Source organism: Heterodontus francisci, unplaced genomic scaffold (genome assembly GCF_036365525.1).
Source record: "Heterodontus francisci isolate sHetFra1 unplaced genomic scaffold, sHetFra1.hap1 HAP1_SCAFFOLD_963, whole genome shotgun sequence".
Classification (NCBI taxonomy): domain Eukaryota; kingdom Metazoa; phylum Chordata; class Chondrichthyes; order Heterodontiformes; family Heterodontidae; genus Heterodontus; species Heterodontus francisci.
In genome coordinates, this window is record NW_027141196.1 from 38127 (window position 1) to 62880 (window position 24754).

Here is a 24754-nt window from a genome sequence, read left to right on the forward strand (position 1 = left end):
CTCTCTCCAGTACGGGGTCTCTCTCCAGTACGGGGTCTCTCTCCAGTACGGGGTCTCTCTCCAGTACTGGGGAGGGTCCCTGTGCCGGAGTGGGTCCCTGTGCCGGAGTGGGTCCCTGTGCCGGAGTGGGTCCCTGTGCCGGAGTGGGTCCCTGTGCCGGAGTGGGTCCCGGTGCCGGAGTGGGTGCCGGTGCCGGAGTGGGTGCCGGTGCCGGAGTGGGTCCCGGTGCCGGAGTGGGTGCCGGTGCCGGAGTGGGTGCCGGTGCCGGAGTGGGTAACTGTACTGGGGAGGGTCCCTGTGCTGGGGAGGGTCCCGGTGCTGGGGAGGGTCCCTGTACTGGTGTGTGTGAGAAGGTGGGGAGATCACTGGGGGGTTTATAGTGTGTGTGAGAGGGTGGGGAGATCACTGGGGGGTTTACAGTGTGTGAGAGAGAGTGTGGGGAGATCACTGGGGGGTTTATAGTGTGTGTGAGAGGGTGGGGAGATCACTGGGGGGTTTACAGTGTGTGAGAGAGAGTGTGGGGTGATCACTGGGGGGTTTACAGTGTGTGAGAGGGTGGGGAGATCACGGGGGGGTTTACAGTGTGTGAGAGAGAGTGTGGGGTGATCACTGGGGGGTTTACAGTGTGTGTGAGAGGATGGGGAGATCACTGGGGGGTTTACAGTGTGTGTGAGAGGATGGGGAGATCACTGGGGGGTTTACAGTGTGTGTGAGAGAATGGCGAGATCACTGGGGGGTTTACAGTGTGTGTGTGAGAGGCTGGGGAGATCACTGGGGGGTTTACAGTGTGTGTGAGAGGATGGGGAGATCACTGGGGGGTTTACAGTGTGTGTGAGAGAATGGCGAGATCACTGGGGGGTTTACAGTGTGTGTGAGAGGATGGGGAGATCACTGGGGGGTTTACAGTGTGTGTGAGAGGATGGGGAGATCACTGGGGGGTTTATAGTGTGTGTGAGAGGATGGGGAGATCACTGGGGGGTTTACAGTGTGTGTGTGAGAGGGTGGGGAGATCACTGGGGGGTTTACAGTGTGTGAGAGGCTGGGGAGATCACTGGGGGGTTTACAGTGTGTGTGAGAGAGGATGGGGAGATCACTGGGGGGTTGACAGTGTGTGTGAGAGAGGGTGGGGAGATCACTGGGGGGTTTACAGTGTGTGTGAGAGGATGGGGAGATCACTGGGGGGTTTACAGTGTGTGAGAGGCTGGGGAGATCACTGGGGGGTTTACAGTGTGTGTGAGAGAGTGTGGGGTGATCACTGGGGGGGTTTACAGTGTGTGTGAGAGGATGGGGAGATCACTGGGGGGTTTACAGTGTGTGTGAGAGGATGGGGAGATCACTGGGGGGTTTACAGTGTGTGTGAGAGGATGGGGAGATCACTGGGGGGTTTACAGTGTGTGTGGGAGAGGGTGGAGAGATCACTGGGGGGTTTACAGTGTGTGGGAGAGGATGGGGAGATCACTGGGGGGTTTACAGTGTGTGTGTGAGAGGGTGGGGAGGTCACTGGGGGGTTTACAGTGTGTGTGGGAGAGGATGGGGAGATCACTGGGGGGGTTTACAGTGTGTGTGTGAGAGGCTGGGGAGATCACTGGGGGGTTTACAGTGTGTGTGAGAGGATGGGGAGATCACTGGGGGGTTTACAGTGTGTGTGAGAGGATGGGGAGATCACTGGGGGGGTTTACAGTGTGTGTGAGAGAGTGTGGGGTGATCACTGGGGGGGTTTACAGTGTGTGTGAGAGGGTGGGGAGATCACTGGGGGGTTTACAGTGTGTGTGTGAGAGGGTGGGGAGGTCACTGGGGGGTTTACAGTGTGTGTGTGAGAGGGTGGGGAGGTCACTGGGGGGTTTACAGTGTGTGTGGGAGAGGATGGGGAGATCACTGGGGGGGTTTACAGTGTGTGTGTGAGAGGCTGGGGAGATCACTGGGGGGTTTACAGTGTGTGTGAGAGGATGGGGAGATCACTGGGGGGTTTACAGTGTGTGTGAGAGGATGGGGAGATCACTGGGGGGTTTACAGTGTGTGTGAGAGAGTGTGGGGTGATCACTGGGGGGGTTTACAGTGTGTGTGAGAGGGTGGGGAGATCACTGGGGGGTTTACAGTGTGTGTGAGAGGATGGGGAGATCACTGGGGGGTTTACAGTGTGTGTGAGAGAGGGTGGGGAGATCACTGGGGGTTTACAGTGTGTGTGAGAGGGTGGGGAGATCACTGGGGGGGTTACAGTGTGTGTGGGAGAGGCTGGGGAGATCACTGGGGGGGTTTACAGTGTGTGTGTGAGAGGGTGGGGAGATCGCTGGGGGGTTTACAGTGTGTGTGTGAGAGGGTGGGGAGATCACTGGGGGGTTTACAGTGTGTGTGTGAGAGGGTGGGGAGATCACTGGGGGGTTTACAGTGTGTGTGAGAGAGGGTGGGGAGATCACTGGGGGGGTTACAGTGTGTGTGGGAGAGGCTGGGGAGATCACTGGGGGGGTTTACAGTGTGTGTGTGAGAGGGTGGGGAGATCGCTGGGGGGTTTACAGTGTGTGTGTGAGAGGGTGGGGAGATCACTGGGGGGTTTACAGTGTGTGTGGGAGAGGCTGGGGAGATCACTGGGGGGGTTTACAGTGTGTGTGGGAGAGGGTGGGGAGATCACTGGGGGGTTTACAGTGTGTGTGGGAGAGGGTGGGGAGATCACTGGGGGGTTTACAGTGTGTGTGAGAGAGGATGGGGAGATCACTGGGGGGTTGACAGTGTGTGTGAGAGAGGGTGGGGAGATCACTGGGGGGTTTACAGTGTGTGAGAGGCTGGGGAGATCACTGGGGGGTTTACAGTGTGTGTGAGAGAGTGTGGGGTGATCACTGGGGGGGTTTACAGTGTGTGTGAGAGGATGGGGAGATCACTGGGGGGTTTACAGTGTGTGTGAGAGGATGGGGAGATCACTGGGGGGTTTACAGTGTGTGTGAGAGGATGGGGAGATCACTGGGGGGTTTACAGTGTGTGTGTGAGAGGGTGGAGAGATCACTGGGGGGTTTACAGTGTGTGGGAGAGGATGGGGAGATCACTGGGGGGTTTACAGTGTGTGTGAGAGGATGGGGAGATCACTGGGGGGTTTACAGTGTGTGTGAGAGGATGGGGAGATCACTGGGGGGTATACAGTGTGTGTGAGAGGATGGGGAGATCACTGGGGGGTTTACAGTGTGTGTGTGAGAGGGTGGAGAGATCACTGGGGGGTTTACAGTGTGTGGGAGAGGATGGGGAGATCACTGGGGGGTTTACAGTGTGTGTGAGAGGGTGGGGAGATCACTGGGGGGTTTACAGTGTGTGTGGGAGGGTGGGGAGATCACTGGGGGGTTTACAGTGTGTGTGAGAGGATGGGGAGATCACTGGGGGGTTTACAGTGTGTGTGAGAGGGTGGGGAGATCACTGGGGGGTTTACAGTGTGTGTGAGAGGGTGGGGAGATCACTGGGGGGTTTACAGTGTGTGTGAGAGGATGGGGAGATCACTGGGGGGTTTACAGTGTGTGTGAGAGGGTGGGGAGATCACTGGGGGGTTTACAGTGTGTGTGAGAGGGTGGGGAGATCACTGGGGGGTTTACAGTGTGTGTGAGAGGATGGGGAGATCACTGGGGGGTTTACAGTGTGTGTGAGAGGGTGGGGAGATCACTGGGGGGTTTACAGTGTGTGAGAGGATGGCGAGATCACTGGGGGGTTTACAGTGTGTGTGGGAGAGGATGGCGAGATCACTGGGGGGTTTACAGTGTGTGTGGGAGAGGGTGGGGAGATCACTGGGGGGGTTTACAGTGTGTGAGAGGGTGGGGAGATCACGGGGGGGTTTACAGTGTGTGTGGGAGAGGGTGGGGAGATCACTGGGGGGGTTTACAGTGTGTGTGAGAGGATGGGGAGATCACTGGGGGGTTTACAGTGTGTGAGAGGATGGCGAGATCACTGGGGGGTTTACAGTGTGTGTGAGAGGGTGGGGAGATCACTGGGGGGGTTTACAGTGTGTGTGGGAGAGGGTGGGGAGATCACTGGGGGGGTTTACAGTGTGTGTGGGAGAGAATGGCGAGATCACTGGGGGGTTTACAGTGTGTGTGGGAGAGGCTGGGGAGATCACTGGGGGGTTTACAGTGTGTGTGAGAGGGTGGGGAGATCACTGGGGGGTTTACAGTGTGTGTGAGAGGATGGGGAGATCACTGGGGGGTTTACAGTGTGTGTGAGAGGGTGGGGAGATCACTGGGGGGGTTTACAGTGTGTGTGGGAGAGGGTGGGGAGATCACTGGGGGGTTTACAGTGTGTGTGAGAGGGTGGGGAGATCACTGGGGGGTTTACAGTGTGTGTGAGAGGGTGGGGAGATCACTGGGGGGTTTACAGTGTGTGTGGGAGAGGATGGCGAGATCACTGGGGGGTTTACAGTGTGTGTGGGAGAGGATGGCGAGATCACTGGGGGGTTTACAGTGTGTGTGGGAGAGGATGGGGAGATCACTGGGGGGTTTACAGTGTGTGTGAGAGGATGGGGAGATCACTGGGGGGTTTACAGTGTGTGTGAGAGGATGGGGAGATCACTGGGGGGTATACAGTGTGTGTGAGAGGATGGGGAGATCACTGGGGGGTTTACAGTGTGTGTGTGAGAGGGTGGAGAGATCACTGGGGGGTTTACAGTGTGTGGGAGAGGATGGGGAGATCACTGGGGGGTTTACAGTGTGTGTGAGAGGGTGGGGAGATCACTGGGGGGTTTACAGTGTGTGTGGGAGGGTGGGGAGATCACTGGGGGGTTTACAGTGTGTGTGAGAGGATGGGGAGATCACTGGGGGGTTTACAGTGTGTGTGAGAGGGTGGGGAGATCACTGGGGGGTTTACAGTGTGTGTGAGAGGGTGGGGAGATCACTGGGGGGTTTACAGTGTGTGTGAGAGGATGGGGAGATCACTGGGGGGTTTACAGTGTGTGTGAGAGGGTGGGGAGATCACTGGGGGGTTTACAGTGTGTGTGAGAGGGTGGGGAGATCACTGGGGGGTTTACAGTGTGTGTGAGAGGATGGGGAGATCACTGGGGGGTTTACAGTGTGTGTGAGAGGGTGGGGAGATCACTGGGGGGTTTACAGTGTGTGAGAGGATGGCGAGATCACTGGGGGGTTTACAGTGTGTGTGGGAGAGGATGGCGAGATCACTGGGGGGTTTACAGTGTGTGTGGGAGAGGGTGGGGAGATCACTGGGGGGGTTTACAGTGTGTGAGAGGGTGGGGAGATCACGGGGGGGTTTACAGTGTGTGTGGGAGAGGGTGGGGAGATCACTGGGGGGGTTTACAGTGTGTGTGAGAGGATGGGGAGATCACTGGGGGGTTTACAGTGTGTGAGAGGATGGCGAGATCACTGGGGGGTTTACAGTGTGTGTGAGAGGGTGGGGAGATCACTGGGGGGGTTTACAGTGTGTGTGGGAGAGGGTGGGGAGATCACTGGGGGGGTTTACAGTGTGTGTGGGAGAGAATGGCGAGATCACTGGGGGGTTTACAGTGTGTGTGGGAGAGGCTGGGGAGATCACTGGGGGGTTTACAGTGTGTGTGAGAGGGTGGGGAGATCACTGGGGGGTTTACAGTGTGTGTGAGAGGATGGGGAGATCACTGGGGGGTTTACAGTGTGTGTGAGAGGGTGGGGAGATCACTGGGGGGGTTTACAGTGTGTGTGGGAGAGGGTGGGGAGATCACTGGGGGGTTTACAGTGTGTGTGAGAGGGTGGGGAGATCACTGGGGGGTTTACAGTGTGTGTGAGAGGGTGGGGAGATCACTGGGGGGTTTACAGTGTGTGTGGGAGAGGATGGCGAGATCACTGGGGGGTTTACAGTGTGTGTGGGAGAGGATGGCGAGATCACTGGGGGGTTTACAGTGTGTGTGGGAGAGGATGGGGAGATCACTGGGGGGTTTACAGTGTGTGTGGGAGAGGATGGGGAGATCACTGGGGGGTTTACAGTGTGTGTGAGAGGGTGGGGAGATCACTGGGGGGTTTACAGTGTGTGTGGGAGAGGCTGGGGAGATCACTGGGGGGGTTTACAGTGTGTGTGGGAGAGGGTGGGGAGATCACTGGGGGGTTTACAGTGTGTGTGGGAGAGGGTGGGGAGATCACTGGGGGGTTTACAGTGTGTGTGAGAGAGGATGGGGAGATCACTGGGGGGTTGACAGTGTGTGTGAGAGAGGGTGGGGAGATCACTGGGGGGTTTACAGTGTGTGAGAGGCTGGGGAGATCACTGGGGGGTTTACAGTGTGTGTGAGAGAGTGTGGGGTGATCACTGGGGGGGTTTACAGTGTGTGTGAGAGGATGGGGAGATCACTGGGGGGTTTACAGTGTGTGTGAGAGGATGGGGAGATCACTGGGGGGTTTACAGTGTGTGTGAGAGGATGGGGAGATCACTGGGGGGTTTACAGTGTGTGTGTGAGAGGGTGGAGAGATCACTGGGGGGTTTACAGTGTGTGGGAGAGGATGGGGAGATCACTGGGGGGTTTACAGTGTGTGTGAGAGGATGGGGAGATCACTGGGGGGTTTACAGTGTGTGTGAGAGGATGGGGAGATCACTGGGGGGTATACAGTGTGTGTGAGAGGATGGGGAGATCACTGGGGGGTTTACAGTGTGTGTGTGAGAGGGTGGAGAGATCACTGGGGGGTTTACAGTGTGTGGGAGAGGATGGGGAGATCACTGGGGGGTTTACAGTGTGTGTGAGAGGGTGGGGAGATCACTGGGGGGTTTACAGTGTGTGTGGGAGGGTGGGGAGATCACTGGGGGGTTTACAGTGTGTGTGAGAGGATGGGGAGATCACTGGGGGGTTTACAGTGTGTGTGAGAGGGTGGGGAGATCACTGGGGGGTTTACAGTGTGTGTGAGAGGGTGGGGAGATCACTGGGGGGTTTACAGTGTGTGTGAGAGGATGGGGAGATCACTGGGGGGTTTACAGTGTGTGTGAGAGGGTGGGGAGATCACTGGGGGGTTTACAGTGTGTGTGAGAGGGTGGGGAGATCACTGGGGGGTTTACAGTGTGTGTGAGAGGATGGGGAGATCACTGGGGGGTTTACAGTGTGTGTGAGAGGGTGGGGAGATCACTGGGGGGTTTACAGTGTGTGAGAGGATGGCGAGATCACTGGGGGGTTTACAGTGTGTGTGGGAGAGGATGGCGAGATCACTGGGGGGTTTACAGTGTGTGTGGGAGAGGGTGGGGAGATCACTGGGGGGGTTTACAGTGTGTGAGAGGGTGGGGAGATCACGGGGGGGTTTACAGTGTGTGTGGGAGAGGGTGGGGAGATCACTGGGGGGGTTTACAGTGTGTGTGAGAGGATGGGGAGATCACTGGGGGGTTTACAGTGTGTGAGAGGATGGCGAGATCACTGGGGGGTTTACAGTGTGTGTGAGAGGGTGGGGAGATCACTGGGGGGGTTTACAGTGTGTGTGGGAGAGGGTGGGGAGATCACTGGGGGGGTTTACAGTGTGTGTGGGAGAGAATGGCGAGATCACTGGGGGGTTTACAGTGTGTGTGGGAGAGGCTGGGGAGATCACTGGGGGGTTTACAGTGTGTGTGAGAGGGTGGGGAGATCACTGGGGGGTTTACAGTGTGTGTGAGAGGATGGGGAGATCACTGGGGGGTTTACAGTGTGTGTGAGAGGGTGGGGAGATCACTGGGGGGGTTTACAGTGTGTGTGGGAGAGGGTGGGGAGATCACTGGGGGGTTTACAGTGTGTGTGAGAGGGTGGGGAGATCACTGGGGGGTTTACAGTGTGTGTGAGAGGGTGGGGAGATCACTGGGGGGTTTACAGTGTGTGTGGGAGAGGATGGCGAGATCACTGGGGGGTTTACAGTGTGTGTGGGAGAGGATGGCGAGATCACTGGGGGGTTTACAGTGTGTGTGGGAGAGGATGGGGAGATCACTGGGGGGTTTACAGTGTGTGTGGGAGAGGATGGGGAGATCACTGGGGGGTTTACAGTGTGTGTGAGAGGGTGGGGAGATCACTGGGGGGTTTACAGTGTGTGTGGGAGAGGATGGGGAGATCACTGGGGGGTTTACAGTGTGTGAGAGGATGGGGAGATCACTGGGGGGTTTACAGTGTGTGTGAGAGGGTGGGGAGATCACTGGGGTGTTTACAGTGTGTGAGAGAGGATGGGGAGATCACTGGGGTGTTTACAGTGTGTGAGAGGATGGGGAGATCACTGGGGGGTTTACAGTGTGTGAGAGGATGGGGAGATCACTGGGGGGTTTACAGTGTGTGTGAGAGGGTGGAGAGATCACTGGGGGGTTTACAGTGTGTGAGAGGGTGGAGAGATCACTGGGGGGTTTACAGTGTGTGTGAGAGAGGCTGGAGAGATCACTGGGGGGTTTACAGTGTGTGTGGGAGGGTGGGGAGATCACTGGGGGGTTTACAGTGTGTGAGAGGATGGGGAGATCACTGGGGGGTTTACAGTGTGTGTGAGAGGGTGGGGAGATCACTGGGGTGTTTACAGTGTGTGAGAGAGGATGGGGAGATCACTGGGGGGTTTACAGTGTGTGTGAGAGGGTGGGGAGATCACTGGGGGGTTTACAGTGTGTGTGAGAGGGTGGGGAGATCACTGGGGTGTTTACAGTGTGTGGGAGAGGCTGGGGAGATCACTGGGGGGTTTACAGTGTGTGAGAGGATGGGGAGATCACTGGGGGGTTTACAGTGTGTGTGGGAGAGGATGGGGAGATCACTGGGGGGTTTACAGTGTGTGGGAGAGGGTGAGGAGATCACTGGGGGGGTTGACAGTGTTTGTGTGAGAGGGTGGGGAGATCACTGGGGGGTTTACAGTGTGTGTGAGAGGGTGGGGAGATCACTGGGGGGTTTACAGTGTGTGAGAGGGTGGGGAGATCACTGGGGGGTTTACAGTGTGTGAGAGAATGGCGAGATCACTGGGGTGTTTACAGTGTGTGAGAGGATGGGGAGATCACTGGGGGGTTTACAGTGTGTGTGAGAGGATGGGGAGATCACTGGGGGGTTTACAGTGTGTGTGTGAGAGGGTGGGGAGATCACTGGGGTGTTTACAGTGTGTGTGGGAGAGGATGGGGAGATCACTGGGGGGTTTACAGTGTGTGTGAGAGGATGGGGAGATCACTGGGGGGTTTACAGTGTGTGTGAGAGGATGGGGAGATCACTGGGGGGTTTACAGTGTGTGTGGGAGAGGATGGGGAGATCACTGGGGGGTTTACAGTGTGTGTGAGAGGGTGAGGAGATCACTGGGGGGGTTGACAGTGTTTGTGTGAGAGGCTGGGGAGATCACTGGGGGGTTTACAGTGTGTGTGAGAGGGTGAGGAGATCACTGGGGGGGTTGACAGTGTTTGTGTGAGAGGGTGGGGAGATCACTGGGGGGTTTACAGTGTGTGAGAGGATGGGGAGATCACTGGGGGGTTTACAGTGTGTGTGTGAGAGGATGGGGAGATCACTGGGGGGTTTACAGTGTGTGTGAGAGGGTGGGGAGATCACTGGGGGGTTTACAGTGTGTGTGGGAGAGGCTGGGGAGATCACTGGGGGGTTTACAGTGTGTGTGTGAGAGGGTGGGGAGATCACTGGGGGGGTTTACAGTGTGTGTGTGAGAGGATGGGGAGATCACTGGGGGGTTTACAGTGTGTGTGAGAGGGTGGGGAGATCACTGGGGGGTTTACAGTGTGTGTGGGAGAGGCTGGGGAGATCACTGGGGGGTTTACAGTGTGTGTGTGAGAGGGTGGGGAGATCACTGGGGGGGTTTACAGTGTGTGTGTGAGAGGATGGGGAGATCACTGGGGGGTTTACAGTGTGTGTGAGAGGGTGGGGAGATCACTGGGGGGTTTACAGTGTGTGTGGGAGAGGCTGGGGAGATCACTGGGGGGTTTACAGTGTGTGTGAGAGGGTGAGGAGATCACTGGGGGGGTTGACAGTGTTTGTGTGAGAGGGTGGGGAGATCACTGGGGGGTTTACAGTGTGTGAGAGGATGGGGAGATCACTGGGGGGTTTACAGTGTGTGTGAGAGGGTGGGGAGATCACTGGGGGGTTTACAGTGTGTGTGGGAGAGGCTGGGGAGATCACTGGGGGGTTTACAGTGTGTGTGAGAGGGTGAGGAGATCACTGGGGGGGTTGACAGTGTTTGTGTGAGAGGGTGGGGAGATCACTGGGGGGTTTACAGTGTGTGAGAGGATGGGGAGATCACTGGGGGCTTTACAGTGTGGGAGAGGATGGGGAGATCACTGGGGGGTTTACAGTGTGTGTGAGAGGGTGGGGAGATCACTGGGGGGTTTACAGTGTGTGAGAGGATGGGGAGATCACTGGGGGGTTTACAGTGTGTGTGAGAGGATGGGGAGATCACTGGGGGGTTTACAGTGTGTGAGAGAATGGCGAGATCACTGGGGTGTTTACAGTGTGTGAGAGGGTGGGGAGATCACTGGGGGGTTTACAGTGTGTGTGGGAGAGGATGGGGAGATCACTGGGGGGTTTACAGTGTGTGAGAGGATGGGGAGATCACTGGGGGGTTTACAGTGTGTGTGGGAGAGGATGGGGAGATCACTGGGGGGTTTACAGTGTGTGTGAGAGGGTGGGGAGATCACTGGGGGGTTTACAGTGTGTGAGAGGATGGGGAGATCACTGGGGGGTTTACAGTGTGTGTGAGAGGATGGGGAGATCACTGGGGGGTTTACAGTGTGTGAGAGAATGGCGAGATCACTGGGGTGTTTACAGTGTGTGAGAGGGTGGGGAGATCACTGGGGGGTTTACAGTGTGTGTGGGAGAGGATGGGGAGATCACTGGGGGGTTTACAGTGTGTGAGAGGATGGGGAGATCACTGGGGGGTTTACAGTGTGTGTGGGAGAGGATGGGGAGATCACTGGGGGGTTTACAGTGTGTGTGAGAGGGTGGGGAGATCACTGGGGGGGTTTACAGTGTGTGTGAGAGGATGGCGAGATCACTGGGGGGTTTACAGTGTGTGTGAGAAGGTGGGGAGATCACTGGGGGGTTTACAGTGTGTGTGGGAGAGGATGGCGAGATCACTGGGGGGGTTGACAGTGTGTGTGAGAGGGTGGGGAGATCACTGGGGGGTTTACAGTGTGTGTGGGAGAGGATGGCGAGATCACTGGGGGGTTTACAGTGTGTGTGAGAGGGTGGGGAGATCACTGGGGGGTTTACAGTGTGTGTGGGAGAGGGTGGGGAGATCACTGGGGGGGTTGACAGTGTGTGTGTGAGAGGGTGGGGAGATCACTGGGGGGGTTTACAGTGTGTGAGAGGGTGGGGAGATCACTGGGGGGGTTTACAGTGTGTGAGAGGATGGGGAGATCACTGGGGGGTTTACAGTGTGTGTGAGAGGGTGGCGAGATCACTGGGGGGTTTACAGTGTGTGTGAGAGGGTGGGGAGATCACTGGGGGGGTTTACAGTGTGTGTGGGAGAGGATGGGGAGATCACTGGGGGGTTTACAGTGTGTGAGAGGATGGGGAGATCACTGGGGGCTTTACAGTGTGTGTGGGAGAGGATGGGGAGATCACTGGGGGGGTTTACAGTGTGTGTGGGAGAGGATGGGGAGATCACTGGGGGGGTTTACAGTGTTTGTGTGAGAGGGTGGGGAGATCACTGGGGGGTTTACAGTGTGTGTGGGAGAGGGTGGGGAGATCACTGGGGGGGTTGACAGTGTGTGTGGGAGAGGGTGGGGAGATCACTGGGGGGGTTGACAGTGTGTGTGGGAGAGGGTGGGGAGATCACTGGGGGGGTTTACAGTGTGTGTGAGAGGCTGGGGAGATCGCTGTGGTACAGTATATGTACCTCTTTCCAGCCCTCGCAGAGTGTCTCCTGAATCTTGGACAAGGACTGTCGGACCTGGGTTCTCGTGATTAGTGAGGGACGTTCCTTTTGCCAGTTGCCTCTCCCTGATCTCTCTTCCTTTGCCGCCCTCTCTGCCGATATCGTTCCAAAGGGTCAATTTAGAAATCTGTTATATTCTAGGCTTGGCAGGGCAGTCGGTGATTTTTCCAACTGAGACGAAGGACGACTACATCAAACTGCCTCCCCACTACGTCGCCCATCTGTCACCCATCTTCGTTCTCTGCATGAGATTGGCTTTGGAGAAAACGCCGGTTTTTAACGTCTTCTCCTATGCGGTGCCGGGCAGCTGCAACGAGCTCTGGTTTGAGGTTGGAAAGTTAGTACCTCGACCTCGGCGCCGCTGGTGTTCTCTTTGCCCTTCCACCGCCGACAGCACTGCCGGGGCACACGCGCGCGAGCTGGGAGTCTGGCAGCGGGCTCGGGTCCGTCTGTGGCGGTCCGTCGCACCCCGTCTGCAAACGCCGTGTGGGCGGTGCGCGAGGTTTGCTGTCATCGACTGGACCGCGGACGGGCAGGCAAGTGCCGCTTCGGTGACCGTGAGGGAGAACCGGGACTGCACCGTTTGAAATTCTACATGCAAGTGCCACTGTCAGTTCCCCTCACCGTCTACGCGTCCAGAGAGAGAGAGACAGGCAATTTCAGCGCGGTGTACAAGACAAGAGATTTATATCTGAAGCCGCGTCACAGTCCCTGGCCCCTTTTGTTTTTGGAAGTCACGAGCACGAGGGTTCTGCAACCCTCGCGCGAGGTCCGTCTGCACATGTCTCGGCCGAGCACGCGCAGCGCGGTGGGTGATTATCACAGGAAAAGTCTCGCGTTGCTGTTCCGAGGCAGTCCCATCACTCAAAACTGATTCTGTTCTGCATTGCGATTGTCCAGTTTCGTTCTTACCTGGTCTGTTTCTCTCTCTCTGTCTCTCTCTCGCTCTCTCTCTCTCTCTCTGCTTCTATTCAATCTCTCCTCGCCTTCCACCTATCAAAGACCTTCCCTTCTGGTTCCTCTTCCCTGACCAACACTCCCCCCCACCCCCCCGCCACCACCCGCACCTCACCCCCTTTCACATCTTCAGCTTTTCCCAGTTCCGATGAAAAGACCCAAAAGGTAGGGTTCAATTTTTGCTCCAGGAATTGGGACTGTTTCATTCTGTGATTCGACACACTGAGGCAACGCACAAGACTGTGGGATATGTTGGGCCAGGAGCTGCTTCATTCCGAGATGTGAGTCTATTTTTGTACAGAGCACCCTTCCCTTTTTACAATCCGTGCCAAACCTCTGGGAACATCTCCATGCATCTCCCCCGAACCACGCCCCCCCCCCACAGCAGCCACTACCCCCCCCACCCCCACCACACCAAGGCAATCACACAGCCCATGAATCTTTTCACTCCGTCTGCTGAGTCTCCGAGAGGGGTTTTACAAGGCCGTGCGAGACCTCCCGTCTCGCGCTCTCGTGAATCCATCGTGGGTGCCCGGTCCCTTCCGGGCGAAACCATCCGTGCTCACGCTGAGCAGAGCTGCCGATTGGCTTGAAAATAAACGGTCAAATGCCCAAGGGGATTTAAATTAACAGATGTGGGGAGAGCAAGACAAATGCACCCGCCAATTAATTTACAGCAATTGTGAGAACCCAGAGAGAGTTCAAAGATTAAAAAAATTTAAACTGTACTTTTAACGTGCAGAGGGAGCTTTACTCTGTATCTAACCCCCGTACTGTACCTGTCCTGGGGAGTGTTTGATGGGGACAGTGTAGAGGGAGCTTTACTCTGTATCTAACCCCCGTACTGTACCTGTCCTGGGAGTGTTTGATGGGGGACAGTGTAGATGGAGCTTTACTCTGTATCTAACCCCCGTACTGTACCTGTCCTGGGGAGTGTTTGATGGGGGACAGTGTAGAGGGAGCTTTACTCTGTATCTAACCCCCGTACTGTACCTGTCCTGGGAGTGTTTGATGGGGACAGTGCAGAGGGAGCTTTACTCTGTATCTGACCATGTTGTCGTCCACTGAGTTGCCATTTGTACAGAATGCTTAGCAGACCTGCTTCACTCTACATTAAAAGAGACCTTTTATTTTTTTTTTGTAGACCAGACGTGCGAGCTGTTTTCCGGAGGTGGGGGGGGGGGGGGGGGGGGTGGGGGGAGGGGCAGGGAAGGTGGGGGGGGCGGGTTGGTGGGGAGTTTTTTTTTTCCTTCTTCCAATACTTATATATCTCTCTCTTGCCGCCGTCAGTCTGCGTACTGTCCGTAGCTGAGGTACTCCTGCCCGCACTCTGCCGTGGCTCCTCCGCTCCGCGCCCGGATCAACTGCAGTGTCTGCAGCACCTTGGTGATGTCATCCTTGTGGGCGTTGGAGGCCAGGTCGGGCAGCTTGATGGGCCTCCCGATCACCGGGTTGAAGGCCCGTCCGGCCCGGGGCTTGGCCGCCTTGTTGATCCGCCGGTAGACGGTGGGCTGGGGGGCGCTGGCCGCCTCCTCCCGCTCGCCGGCACCCGCCTCGCCGACCGCCGGCGGCCCCTTGGACTCTCCGGCGCTCCGGCCCGGGGGCACCTTGTCCCGGATCCAGGCGAAGCACTCGTCCAGCGGGTTCCAGCGGCCCCACAACTGGTAGAAGCTCATGGTCCTGCAGAGGGAAGGAACGAGACAGAGAGAGAGAGAGAGAGAGACTGAGGGGCGGGAGGGACTGCAATCACAAGCGGCGCCGTTGGATGGAAGGTTGGATGACGGGACTGGCGATCGGAATACGCCCTCCCCCCTCGACGGCAGGGACGGATCCGGATTCTAGTTGACCGGCACCCTCCCCTGATTCTGCTTCTCTCAGTACCCAAGGCACTATCTCTCCAACTTCACGTTGTGCCAGTATAAACGCAGTGGGCACCTGTACCATTCAGGGTGCGCTGACTCCCAACATCCAGCAGCCTTTGCACAAAGAACCGTTTCCCATCAGACCTCCGGAAAACCTGGCTTCGGACCTTGAGAATATTTCCACCGAGCTCCAAGACCCCGCCACCACCAGTCTATTTACACAGGTCAGTATAGAAGATTAATATGTCCCCCTGACAGTGTATCTAACACACTGTGACACCCGGTCCCAGAGGGGGGAAAGGACAGTGTATCTAACACACTGTGACACCCGGTCCCAGAGGGGGGAAAGGACAGTGTATCTAACACACTGTGACACCCGGTCCCAGAGGGGGGAAAGGACAGTGTATCTAACACACTGTGACACCCGGTCCCAGAGGGGGGAAAGGACAGTGTGTCTAACACACTGTGACACCCGGTCCCAGAGGGGGAAAGGACAGTGTATCTAACACACTGTGACACCCGGTCCCAGAGGGGGAAAGGACAGTGTATCTAACACACTGTGACACCCGGTCCCAGAGGGGGGAAAGGACAGTGTATCTAACACACTGTGACACCCGGTCCCAGAGGGGGGAAAGGACAGTGTATCTAACACACTGTGACACCCGGTCCCAGAGGGGGGAAAGGACAGTGTATCTAACACACTGTGACACCCGGTCCCAGAGGGGGGAAAGGACAGTGTATCTAACACACTGTGACACCCAGTCCCAGAGGGGGAAAGGACAGTGTATCCAACACATGGTGACACCCGGTCTTCTTGTCGACATATCCGCTTTACCTGCACGGCCGCTACACTCTGTGCCGGAGGCCTCCTCGTCCGCTCGCCGAGGGAGGTGCCTTATCTGCGCTCGCCTAACTCCTGCGGCGCGGCTCTCCGCCTCGCGTCAACGTCGCGTCTCGGGTGGGGGCGATGATTTTGTTCCTGTTTAATTGCACCCCCCCCCCGCACCCCCGCTTGTGCTGTCTTGAAGCGGTGTTCGAGCTCGGAATGGGGTGGGCAGGTTCCGATGTGGTTGGGGGCGGGGGAGGTGGCGGGGGGGGGGGAGGGAGCGGAGGTTGGGGGTGGGGGGGAGGCTGAGGTGCAGGCGAGGAGGACCTGGGGGAGGTGGGGGGGGGGGTCTTGTGAGGTCACAAAGCCGCCCCAGCTGAGCACTCTCTGTGAGGTCACAGTGCCGTCCCCACCTCCCCCCCCCCCCCCCCGCCCCCCCCCACCCCCGGGAGCTGATGCACACCAGGGCCATGATGCGTCGGACTTGCACTCTCCCTCCCACTACCCCTCCCCACCCCTCGCTGGCTCACAATGGGACATCACAATGAAAACCGGGGGCGACAACATTTCTCGGAAAGGTGGGGGGTGCGGGGGCAGGAAGGTGCATGGGGGCGGAGGTTGGGGGAGGGGTGGTTTGAGGGGCCGGGGGGTGGGGGAGGTCTCAAAGCACCACCGTGACCATTCGAGAGACACCGGATGCAGGAAAAGGAGAGAATGATGTCGATGGCGGTAATGTCTCCATCCATAATGTTCTCGATCCTGAGTTCCCCTCTGGGACTGGGTGTCACAGTGTGTTAGATACACTGTCCTTTCCCCCCTCTGGGACCGGGTGTCACAGTGTGTTAGATACACTGTCCTTTCCCCCTCAGTACTGACCCTCAGACAGTGCGGCACTCCCTCAGTACTGACCCTCAGACAGTGCGGCACTCCCTCAGTACTGACCCTCAGACACTGCGGCACTCCCTCAATACTGACCCTCCGACAGAGCATCTCAGATGAGCACGCCCGGTCCCCAGAGAGCCCCGTGCGAGGTAAACCCTTTCTCCGAGGGGCACGGCACTGTCGGAGGGTCAGTACCGAGGGGTTGAGACAGAGTGTGAGCCCCGTGATGCTTGCTGTCATTTCCCCTCCGGGAAGTTAGCCAGGCCACTGAAACGGGGCTCACAACGGACTGCAGCTTACTCTCTGACACCTCTCTCTATCTCTGTCTCTCTCTCTCTCTCTCATCCCACAGGTACGATGAGACAGGGCGGGAGAAAATCAGCTGCAAACAGACCTCTCTGCAGTCAATTACCCAACATCCCAAAACTCCCCTTTTTGTGTTTACTCTGTTGCAACAAATGCGTCCCGGTAAGTTTGTTTGTTCAGCTAGTGGCTTAACGTACAGGGCATCAGCTTTCCCCATGTGGGACTGATCAGTGGCACGAAGACACACAAAGCACGGGGGTTCGATACAGAGTAAAGCTCCCTCGACACTGTCCCCCATCAAACACTCCCAGGACAGGTACAGTACGGGGGTTAGATACAGAGTAAAGCTCCCTCGACACTGTCCCCCATCAAACACTCCCAGGACAGGTACAGTACGGGGGTTAGATACAGAGTAAAGCTCCCTCTACACTGTCCCCATCAAACACTCCCAGGACAGGTACAGTACGGGGGTTAGATACAGAGTAAAGCTCCCTCTACACTGTCCCCCATCAAACACTCCCAGGACAGGTACAGTACGGGGGTTAGATACAGAGTAAAGCTCCCTCTACACTGTCCCCATCAAACACTCCCAGGACAGGTACAGTACAGGGATTAGATACAGAGTAAAGCTCCCTCTACACTGTCCCCATCAAACACTCCCCAGGACAGGTACAGTACGGGGGTTAGATACAGAGTAAAGCTCCCTCTACACTGTCCCTATCAAACACTCCCCAGGACAGGTACAGTACGGGGGTTAGCTACAGAGTAAAACTCCCTCTGCACTGTCCCCATCAAACACTCCCAGGACAGGTACAGTACGGGGGTTAGATACAGAGTAAAGCTCCCTCTACACTGTCCCTCATCAAACACGGATTGCTCTGATTGTGCCGGATGTTTTCCTCGTTTGAATCTCCTTTTCTCCTCCCCTGGCAGGAAGTTGTTGAGGTGACTGAGCACGACCCGCAGTTCTATGAGTTTGGAATGCCATTTTCCGAGGAGTGGGCCAACTTTGGCCTTTGGGAGTACTATTCCTTAACTGTTGCAGGCATGACAGAAGCAACTACTGTCTCCACTCAGACACTTCCCGGCTCCTTTGAAGACGAGGATCAATGCCGCCTGCAAATCCCCACAGCCGGAATCTCATCTCCAAATCTGACCCTCGGAACAGAGCAGACGAGCATCACAGATGGTATGACTGGGCGAAAGAAAGGTTGGGAGGGAGAGGGGAGTTAGAGGGGTTTCCATTCATACATCACACTCGGAGCACTGTGTACAGTTCCGGTCTCCATATCCCTCGGTTAGACCACACTCGGAGCACTGTGTACAGTTCCGGTCTCCGTATCCCTCCGTTAGACCACACTCGGAGCACTGTGTACAGTTCCGGTCTCCATATCCCTCGGTTAGACCACACTCGGAGCACTGTGCACAGTTCCGGTCTCCATATCCCTCAGTTAGACCACACTCGGAGCACTGTGTACAGTTCCGGTCTCCGTATCCCTCCGTTAGACCACACTCGGAGCACTGTGTACAGTTCCGGTCTCCATATCCCTCAGTTAGACCACACTCGGAGCACTGTGTACAGTTCCAGTCTCCGTATCCCTCAGTTAGACCACACTCGGAGCACTGTGTACAGTTCCGGTCTCCATATTATATAAAAGGATATCGAGGCACTGTAAAAAAAAGATTTGTTCGGAACATACCTGAACTGAGAGGTTATAACTATCAGGAAAGATTGACCAGGCTGGGGCTCTTTTCTCAGGAACAGAGAAGGCTGAGGGGTGAACCTGATCGAGGTCTTTAAGATTACGACAGGGGTTTCGATCGGGTAGATGTAGAGAAGATGTTTACACTTGCGGGCGAGACCAGAACGAGGGGGCCCATCAATATAAGACAGTCTCTAATAAATCCAATGGGGGAATTCAGGAGAATGGTCTTTCCCCCAGGGAGTGGGAGAATGTGGGACTCGCTCCCACAGGGAGTGGTTGAGGTAAATCGTATCGATGGATTTAAGGTGGGGAAGCTGGATAAACACAGGAGGGAGAAAGGGATAGAAGGGTATGGTGATACAGAAGGGTGATGGAGAGGGAGTGGGAGGCACATGTGTGGGGTAGGAATACCAGCACGAAGAAGATGGGCCGAAGGGACTGTATCTGTGCTGTCGACACTGGGTGTGTGTCCTGCACCGTTCTGATAGCCCGATACTCAGTTAGAAAGGGTCCAAATTTACACTGGGGACAGATTCACAACAGGAAAGATTAAAATCTCCTCGGTCACCTGGACACACTTTCCAGCCAATGACGTACCTTATTCAGTGGAGGGAAAGCAGGCAGTCAATTAACGCACAGGCAGATCCCACCAACAGAAACGTGATAGTGACCGGGATTATCCGATTGTCAATGCCTTGAATTAGACCCTCCGACAGTGCGGCACTCCCTTAGTACTGACCCTCCGACAGTGCGGCACTCCCTCAGTACTGACCCTCCGACAGAGCGGCACTCCCTCGGTACTGACCCTCCGACAGTGCGGCACTCCCTCAGTACTGACCCTCTGAAGGATGCGGCGCTCCCTCAGTACTGACCCTCCGACAGTGCGGCACTCCCTCAGTACTGAACCTCCGACAGTGCGGCACTCCCGCAGTACTGACCCTCCGAATGTGCGGCACTCCCTCAGTACTGACCCTCCGACAGTGCGGCACTCCCTCATTACTGACCCTCCGACAGTGCGGCACTCCCTCAGTACTGACCCTCCGACAGGGCAGCACTCACTCAGTACTGACCCTCCTACAGTGCGGCACTCCCTCAGTACTGACCCTCCGACAGTGCGGCACTCCCTCAGTACTGACCCTCTGAAGGATGCGGCGCTCCCTCAGTACTGACCCTCCGACAGTGCGGCACTCCCTCAGTACTGACCCTCCGACAGAGCGGCACTCCCTCGGTACTGACCCTCCGACAGTGCGGCACTCCCTCAGTACTGACCCTCCGACAGTGCGGCACTCCCTCAGTACTGAACCTCCGACAGTGCGGCACTCCCGCAGTACTGACCCTCCGAATGTGCGGCACTCCCTCAGTACTGACCCTCCGACAGTGCGGCACTCCCTCATTACTGACCCTCCGACAGTGCGGCACTCCCTCAGTACTGACCCTCCGACAGGGCAGCACTCACTCAGTACTGACCCTCCTACAGTGCGGCACTCCCTCAGTACTGACCCTCCGACAGTGCGGCACTCCCTCAGTACTGACCCTCCGACAGTGCGGCACTCCCTCAGTACTGACTCTCCGACTAGGCGGCGCTCCCTCAGTACTGACCCTCTGAAGGATGCGGCGCTCCCTCAGTACTGACCCTCCGACAGTGCGGCACTCCCTCAGTACTGAACCTCCGACAGTGCGGCACTCCCGCAGTACTGACCCTCCGACAGTGCGGCACTCCCTCAGTACTGACCCTCCGACAGTGCGGCACTCCCTCATTACTGACCCTCCGACAGTGCAGCACTCACTCAGTACTGACCCTCCTACAGTGCGGCACTCCCTCAGTACTGACTCTCCGACAGTGTGGCACTCCCTCAGTACTGACCCTCTGAAGGATGCGGCGCTCCCTCAGTACTGACCCTCCGACAGTGCGGCACTCCCTCAGTACTGAACCTCCGACAGTGCGGCACTCCCGCAGTACTGACCCTCCGACAGTGCGGCACTCCCTCAGTACTGACCCTCCGACAGTGCGGCACTCCCTCATTACTGACCCTCCGACAGTGCGGCACTCCCTCAGTACTGACCCTCCGACAGGGCAGCACTCACTCAGTACTGACCCTCCTACAGTGCGGCACTCCCTCAGTACTGACCCTCCGACAGTGCGGCACTCCCTCAGTACTGACCCTCCGACAGTGCGGCTTTCCCTCAGTACTGACTCTCCGACAGTGCGGCACTCCCTCAGTACTGACCCTCTGAAGGATGCGGCGCTCCCTCAGTACTGACCCTCCGACAGTGCGGCACTCCCTCAGTACTGAACCTCCGACAGTGCGGCACTCCCTCAGTACTGACCCTCCGACAGTGTGACACTCCCTCAGTACTGACCCTCCTACAGTGCGGCACTCCCTCAGTACTGACCCTCCGACAGTGCGGCACTCCCTCAGTACTGACCCTCCGACAGTGCGGCACTCCCTCAGTACTGACTCTCCGACAGTGCGGCACTCCCTCAGTACTGACCCTCTGAAGGATGCGGCGCTCCCTCAGTACTGACCCTCCGACAGTGCGGCACTCCCGCAGTACTGACCCTCCGACAGTGCGGCACTCCCTCAATACTGACCCTCCGACAGTGCGGCACTCCCTCATTACTGACCCTCCGACAGTGCGGCACTCCCTCAGTACTGACCCTCCGACAGGGCAGCACTCACTCAGTACTGACCCTCCTACAGTGCGGCACTCCCTCAGTACTGACTCTCCGACTAGGCGGCGCTCCCTCAGTACTGACCCTCCAACAGTGCAGCACTCCCTCAGTACTGACTCTCCGACAGTGCGGCACTCCCTCAGTACTGACCCTCCGACAGTGCGGCACTCCCTCAGTACTGACTCTCCGACAGTGCAGCACTCCTTCGGTACTGACCCCCCGACAGTGCGACACTCCCTCAGTACTGACCCTCTGACAATGTAGCACTCCTTCAGAACTGACTCTCCGACAGTGTGGCACTCCCTCAGTACTGACCCTCCGACAGTGCGGCTCTCCCTCAGTACTGACCTTCCGACAGTGCAGCACTCCCTCAGTACTGACCCTCCGACAGTGCAGCATTCCCTCAGTACGGACCCTCCAAAGGGTGCGGCGCTCCCTCAGTACTGACCCTCTGACTGTGCAGCACTCCTTCAATACTGACCCTCCGACAGTGCGGCACTCCCTCAGTACTGACCCTCCGACAGTGCGGCACTCCCTCAGTACTGAGCCTCCGACAGTGCGGCACTCCCTCAGTACTGACGCTCCAACAGTGCAGCACTCCCTCAGTACTGACTCTCCGACCGTGCGGCGCTCCCTCAGTACTGACCCTCCGACAGTGCGGCGCTCCCTCAGTACTGACCCTCCGACAGTGCGGCTCTCCCTCAGTACTGACTCTCCGACAGTGTGGCTCTCCCTCAGTGCTGACTCTCCGACAGTGCGGCGCTCCCTCGGTACTGACCCTCCGACAGTGCGGCGCTCCCTCAGTACTCACTGTCCGACAGTGTGGCTCTCCCTCAGTGCTGACTCTCCGACAGTGCGGCGCTCCCTCAGTACTGACCCTCCGAAGGATGCGGCGCTCCCTCAGTACTGACCCTCCGACAGGGCAGCACTCACTCAGTACTGACTCTCCCACAGTGCGGCACTCCCTCAGTACTGACCCTCCGACAGTGCGGCACTCCCTCAGTACTGACCCTCCGAAATGAGCAGCGCTCCCTCAGTACTGACCCTCCGACATTGTAGCACTCCCTCAGTACTGACCCTCCGACAGTGTAGCACTCCCTCAGTACTGACCCTCTTACAGTGCGGTACTCCCTCAGTGCTGATCGTCCGACAGTGGAGCACTCCCTCCGTACTGACCCTGCGACAGTGCGGCACTCCCTCCGTACTGAACCTCCGACATTGCAGCTCTCCCTGAGTACTGACCCTCCGACAGTGCGCCACTCACTCGGTGCTGACCCTCTGACGGCGCAGTGCTCCCTCAGTACTGACCCTCTGACAGTGCGGCACTCACTCAGTCCTGACCCTCCGACAATGCGGCACTCCCTCAGTGCTGACCCTCCGACAGTGCGGCACTCCCTCAGTGCTGACCCTCTGACAGTGCGGCACTCCCTCAATAATGAGCCTCCGACAGTGCGGCGTTCCCTCAGTGCTGACCCTCAGACAGTGTAGCACTCCCTCAGTACTGACCCTCCGACATTGCAGCACTCCCTCAGTACTGACCCTCCGACAGTGCGGCACTCCCTCAGTACTGACCCTCCGACAGTGTAGCACTCCCTCGGTACTGACTCTCCGACAGTGCGGAGCTCCCTCAGTACTGACCCTCCGACAGTGCGGCACTCCCTCAGTTCTGACACTCCGACAGTGCGTCGCACCCGCAGTACTGACCCTCCGACAGTGCGGCACCTTCTCGGTACTGACCCTCCGACAGTGCAGCACTCCCTCAGTACTGGCCCTCGGACAGTGCAGCACTCCCTCAGTACTGACCCTCTGACAGTGCGGCACTCCCTCGGTACTGACTCTCCGACAGTGCGGAGCTCCCTCAGTACTGACCCTCCGACAGTGCGGCACTCCCTCAGTTCTGACACTCCGACAGTGCGTCGCACCCGCAGTACTGACCCTCCGACAGTGCGGCACCTTCTCGGTACTGACCCTCCGACAGTGCAGCACTCCCTCAGTACTGACCCTCCGACAGTGCGGCGCTACCTCAGTACTGACCCTCCGACACAGTGGCGCTCCCTCAGTACTGACCCTCTGACAGTGCGGCACTCCCTGAGTACTGAGTCTCCGACAGTGCGGCACTCCCTCGGTACTGACCCTCCGACAGTGCGGAGCTCCCTCAGTACTGACCCTCCGACAGAGCGGCGCTCCCTCAGTACTGACTCTCTGACAGTGCGGCTCTCCCTCAGTACTGACTCTCCGACAGTGCAGCACTCCTTCAGAACTGACTCTCCGACAGTGCGGCGCTCCCTCAGTACTGACTCTCCGACAGTGCGGAGCTCCCTCAGTACTGACCCTCCGACAGAGCGGCGCTCCCTCAGTACTGACTCTCCGACAGTGCGGCTCTCCCTCAGTACTGACTCTCCGACAGTGCAGCACTCCTTCAGAACTGACTCTCCGACAGTGCGGCGCTCCCTCAGTACTGACTCTCCGACAGTGCGGCTCTCCCTCAGTACTGACTCTCCGACAGTGCAGCACTCCTTCAGAACTGACTCTCCGACAGTGCGGCGCTCCCTCAGTACTGACTCTCCGACAGTGCGGCGCTCCCTCAGTACTGACTCTCCGACAGTGCGGCGCTCCCTCAGTACTGACCCTCCGACAGTGCGGCAGTCCCTCAGCACTGACTCTCCGAAAGTGCGGCTTTCCCTCAGTACTGACCCTCCGACAGTGCGGCAATCCCTCGGTACTGACCCTCCGACAGTGCGACACTCCCTCAGTACTGACCCTCCGAAAGTGCGTCACTCACTCAGTACTGACCCTCAGTCAGTGCGGCGCTCTCTCACTGCTGACCTTACGACAGTGCAGCACTCCCTCAGTACTGACCCTCTGAAGGGTGCGGCGCACCCTCAGTACTGACCCTCCGACAGTGCGTCACTCCCTCTGTACTGACCCTCCGGCAGAGTGGCACTCCCTCAGTACTGACCCTCCGACAGTGCGACACTCCTTCAGTGCTGACCCTCCGACAGTGTGACACTCCCTCAGTACTGACCCTCCGACGGTGCGGCACTCCCTCAGTACTGACCCTCCGACAGTGCGACACTCCCTCAGTACTGACCCTCCGAAGGTGCGGCTCTCCCTCAGTACTGACCCTCCGACAGTGCGGCACTCCCTCAGTACTGACCCTCCGACAGTGCGGCGCTCCCTCAGAACTGACCCTCCGAAGGATGCGGTGCTCCCTCAGTACTGACCCTCCGACAGTGCGGCACACCCTCAGTACTGACCCTCCGACAGTGCGACACTCCCTCAGTAGTGACCCTCCGACAGAGCGGCGCTCCCTCAGTAGTGACCCTCCGACAGTGCGGCAGTCCCTCAGTGCTGACTCTCCGACAGTGCGGCTCTCCCTCATTACTGACCCTCCGATAGTGCGGCAGTCCCTCAGTACTGACTCTCCGACAGTGCGGCACTCCCTCGGTACTGATCCTCCGACAGTGCGGCGCACCCTCAGTACTGACCCTCCGACAGTGCGGCACTCCCTCGGTACTGACCCTCGGACAGTGCGGCACTCCCTCAGTGCTGACCCTCCGACAGTACGGCGCTCCCTCAGTACTGACCCTCTGACTAGGCGGCGCTCCCTCAGTACTGACCCTCCGACAGTGCAGCACTCCCTCAGTACTGACTCTCCGACAGTGCGGCACTCCCTCAGTACTGACCCTCCGACAGTGCGGCACTCCCTCAGTACTGACCCTCCGACAGTGCGGCGCTCCCTCAGTACTGACCCTCCGAAGGATGCG

The 24754-nt window shown here is 57.9% G+C and overlaps 1 protein-coding gene across 4 annotated transcripts in view; it reads left to right on the forward strand.

Annotated features, from left to right (window-relative positions):
• The window catches only part of LOC137362455 (nascent polypeptide-associated complex subunit alpha, muscle-specific form-like), a 126858-nt gene that overhangs the window by 2648 nt on the left and 99456 nt on the right, over positions 1–24754 (forward strand). For 2 of the 4 annotated variants that reach the window (XM_068026843.1, XM_068026842.1), the window contains 2 exons: positions 16654–16769; positions 17541–17796. In XM_068026843.1, the coding sequence (XP_067882944.1) occupies positions 16659–16769; positions 17541–17796 (367 nt within the window). In that variant the 5' untranslated portion in view covers positions 16654–16658. The remainder of the gene's footprint in view (positions 1–16653; positions 16770–17540; positions 17797–24754) is intronic. The other 2 variants (XM_068026845.1, XM_068026846.1) reach the window with 1 other exon arrangement.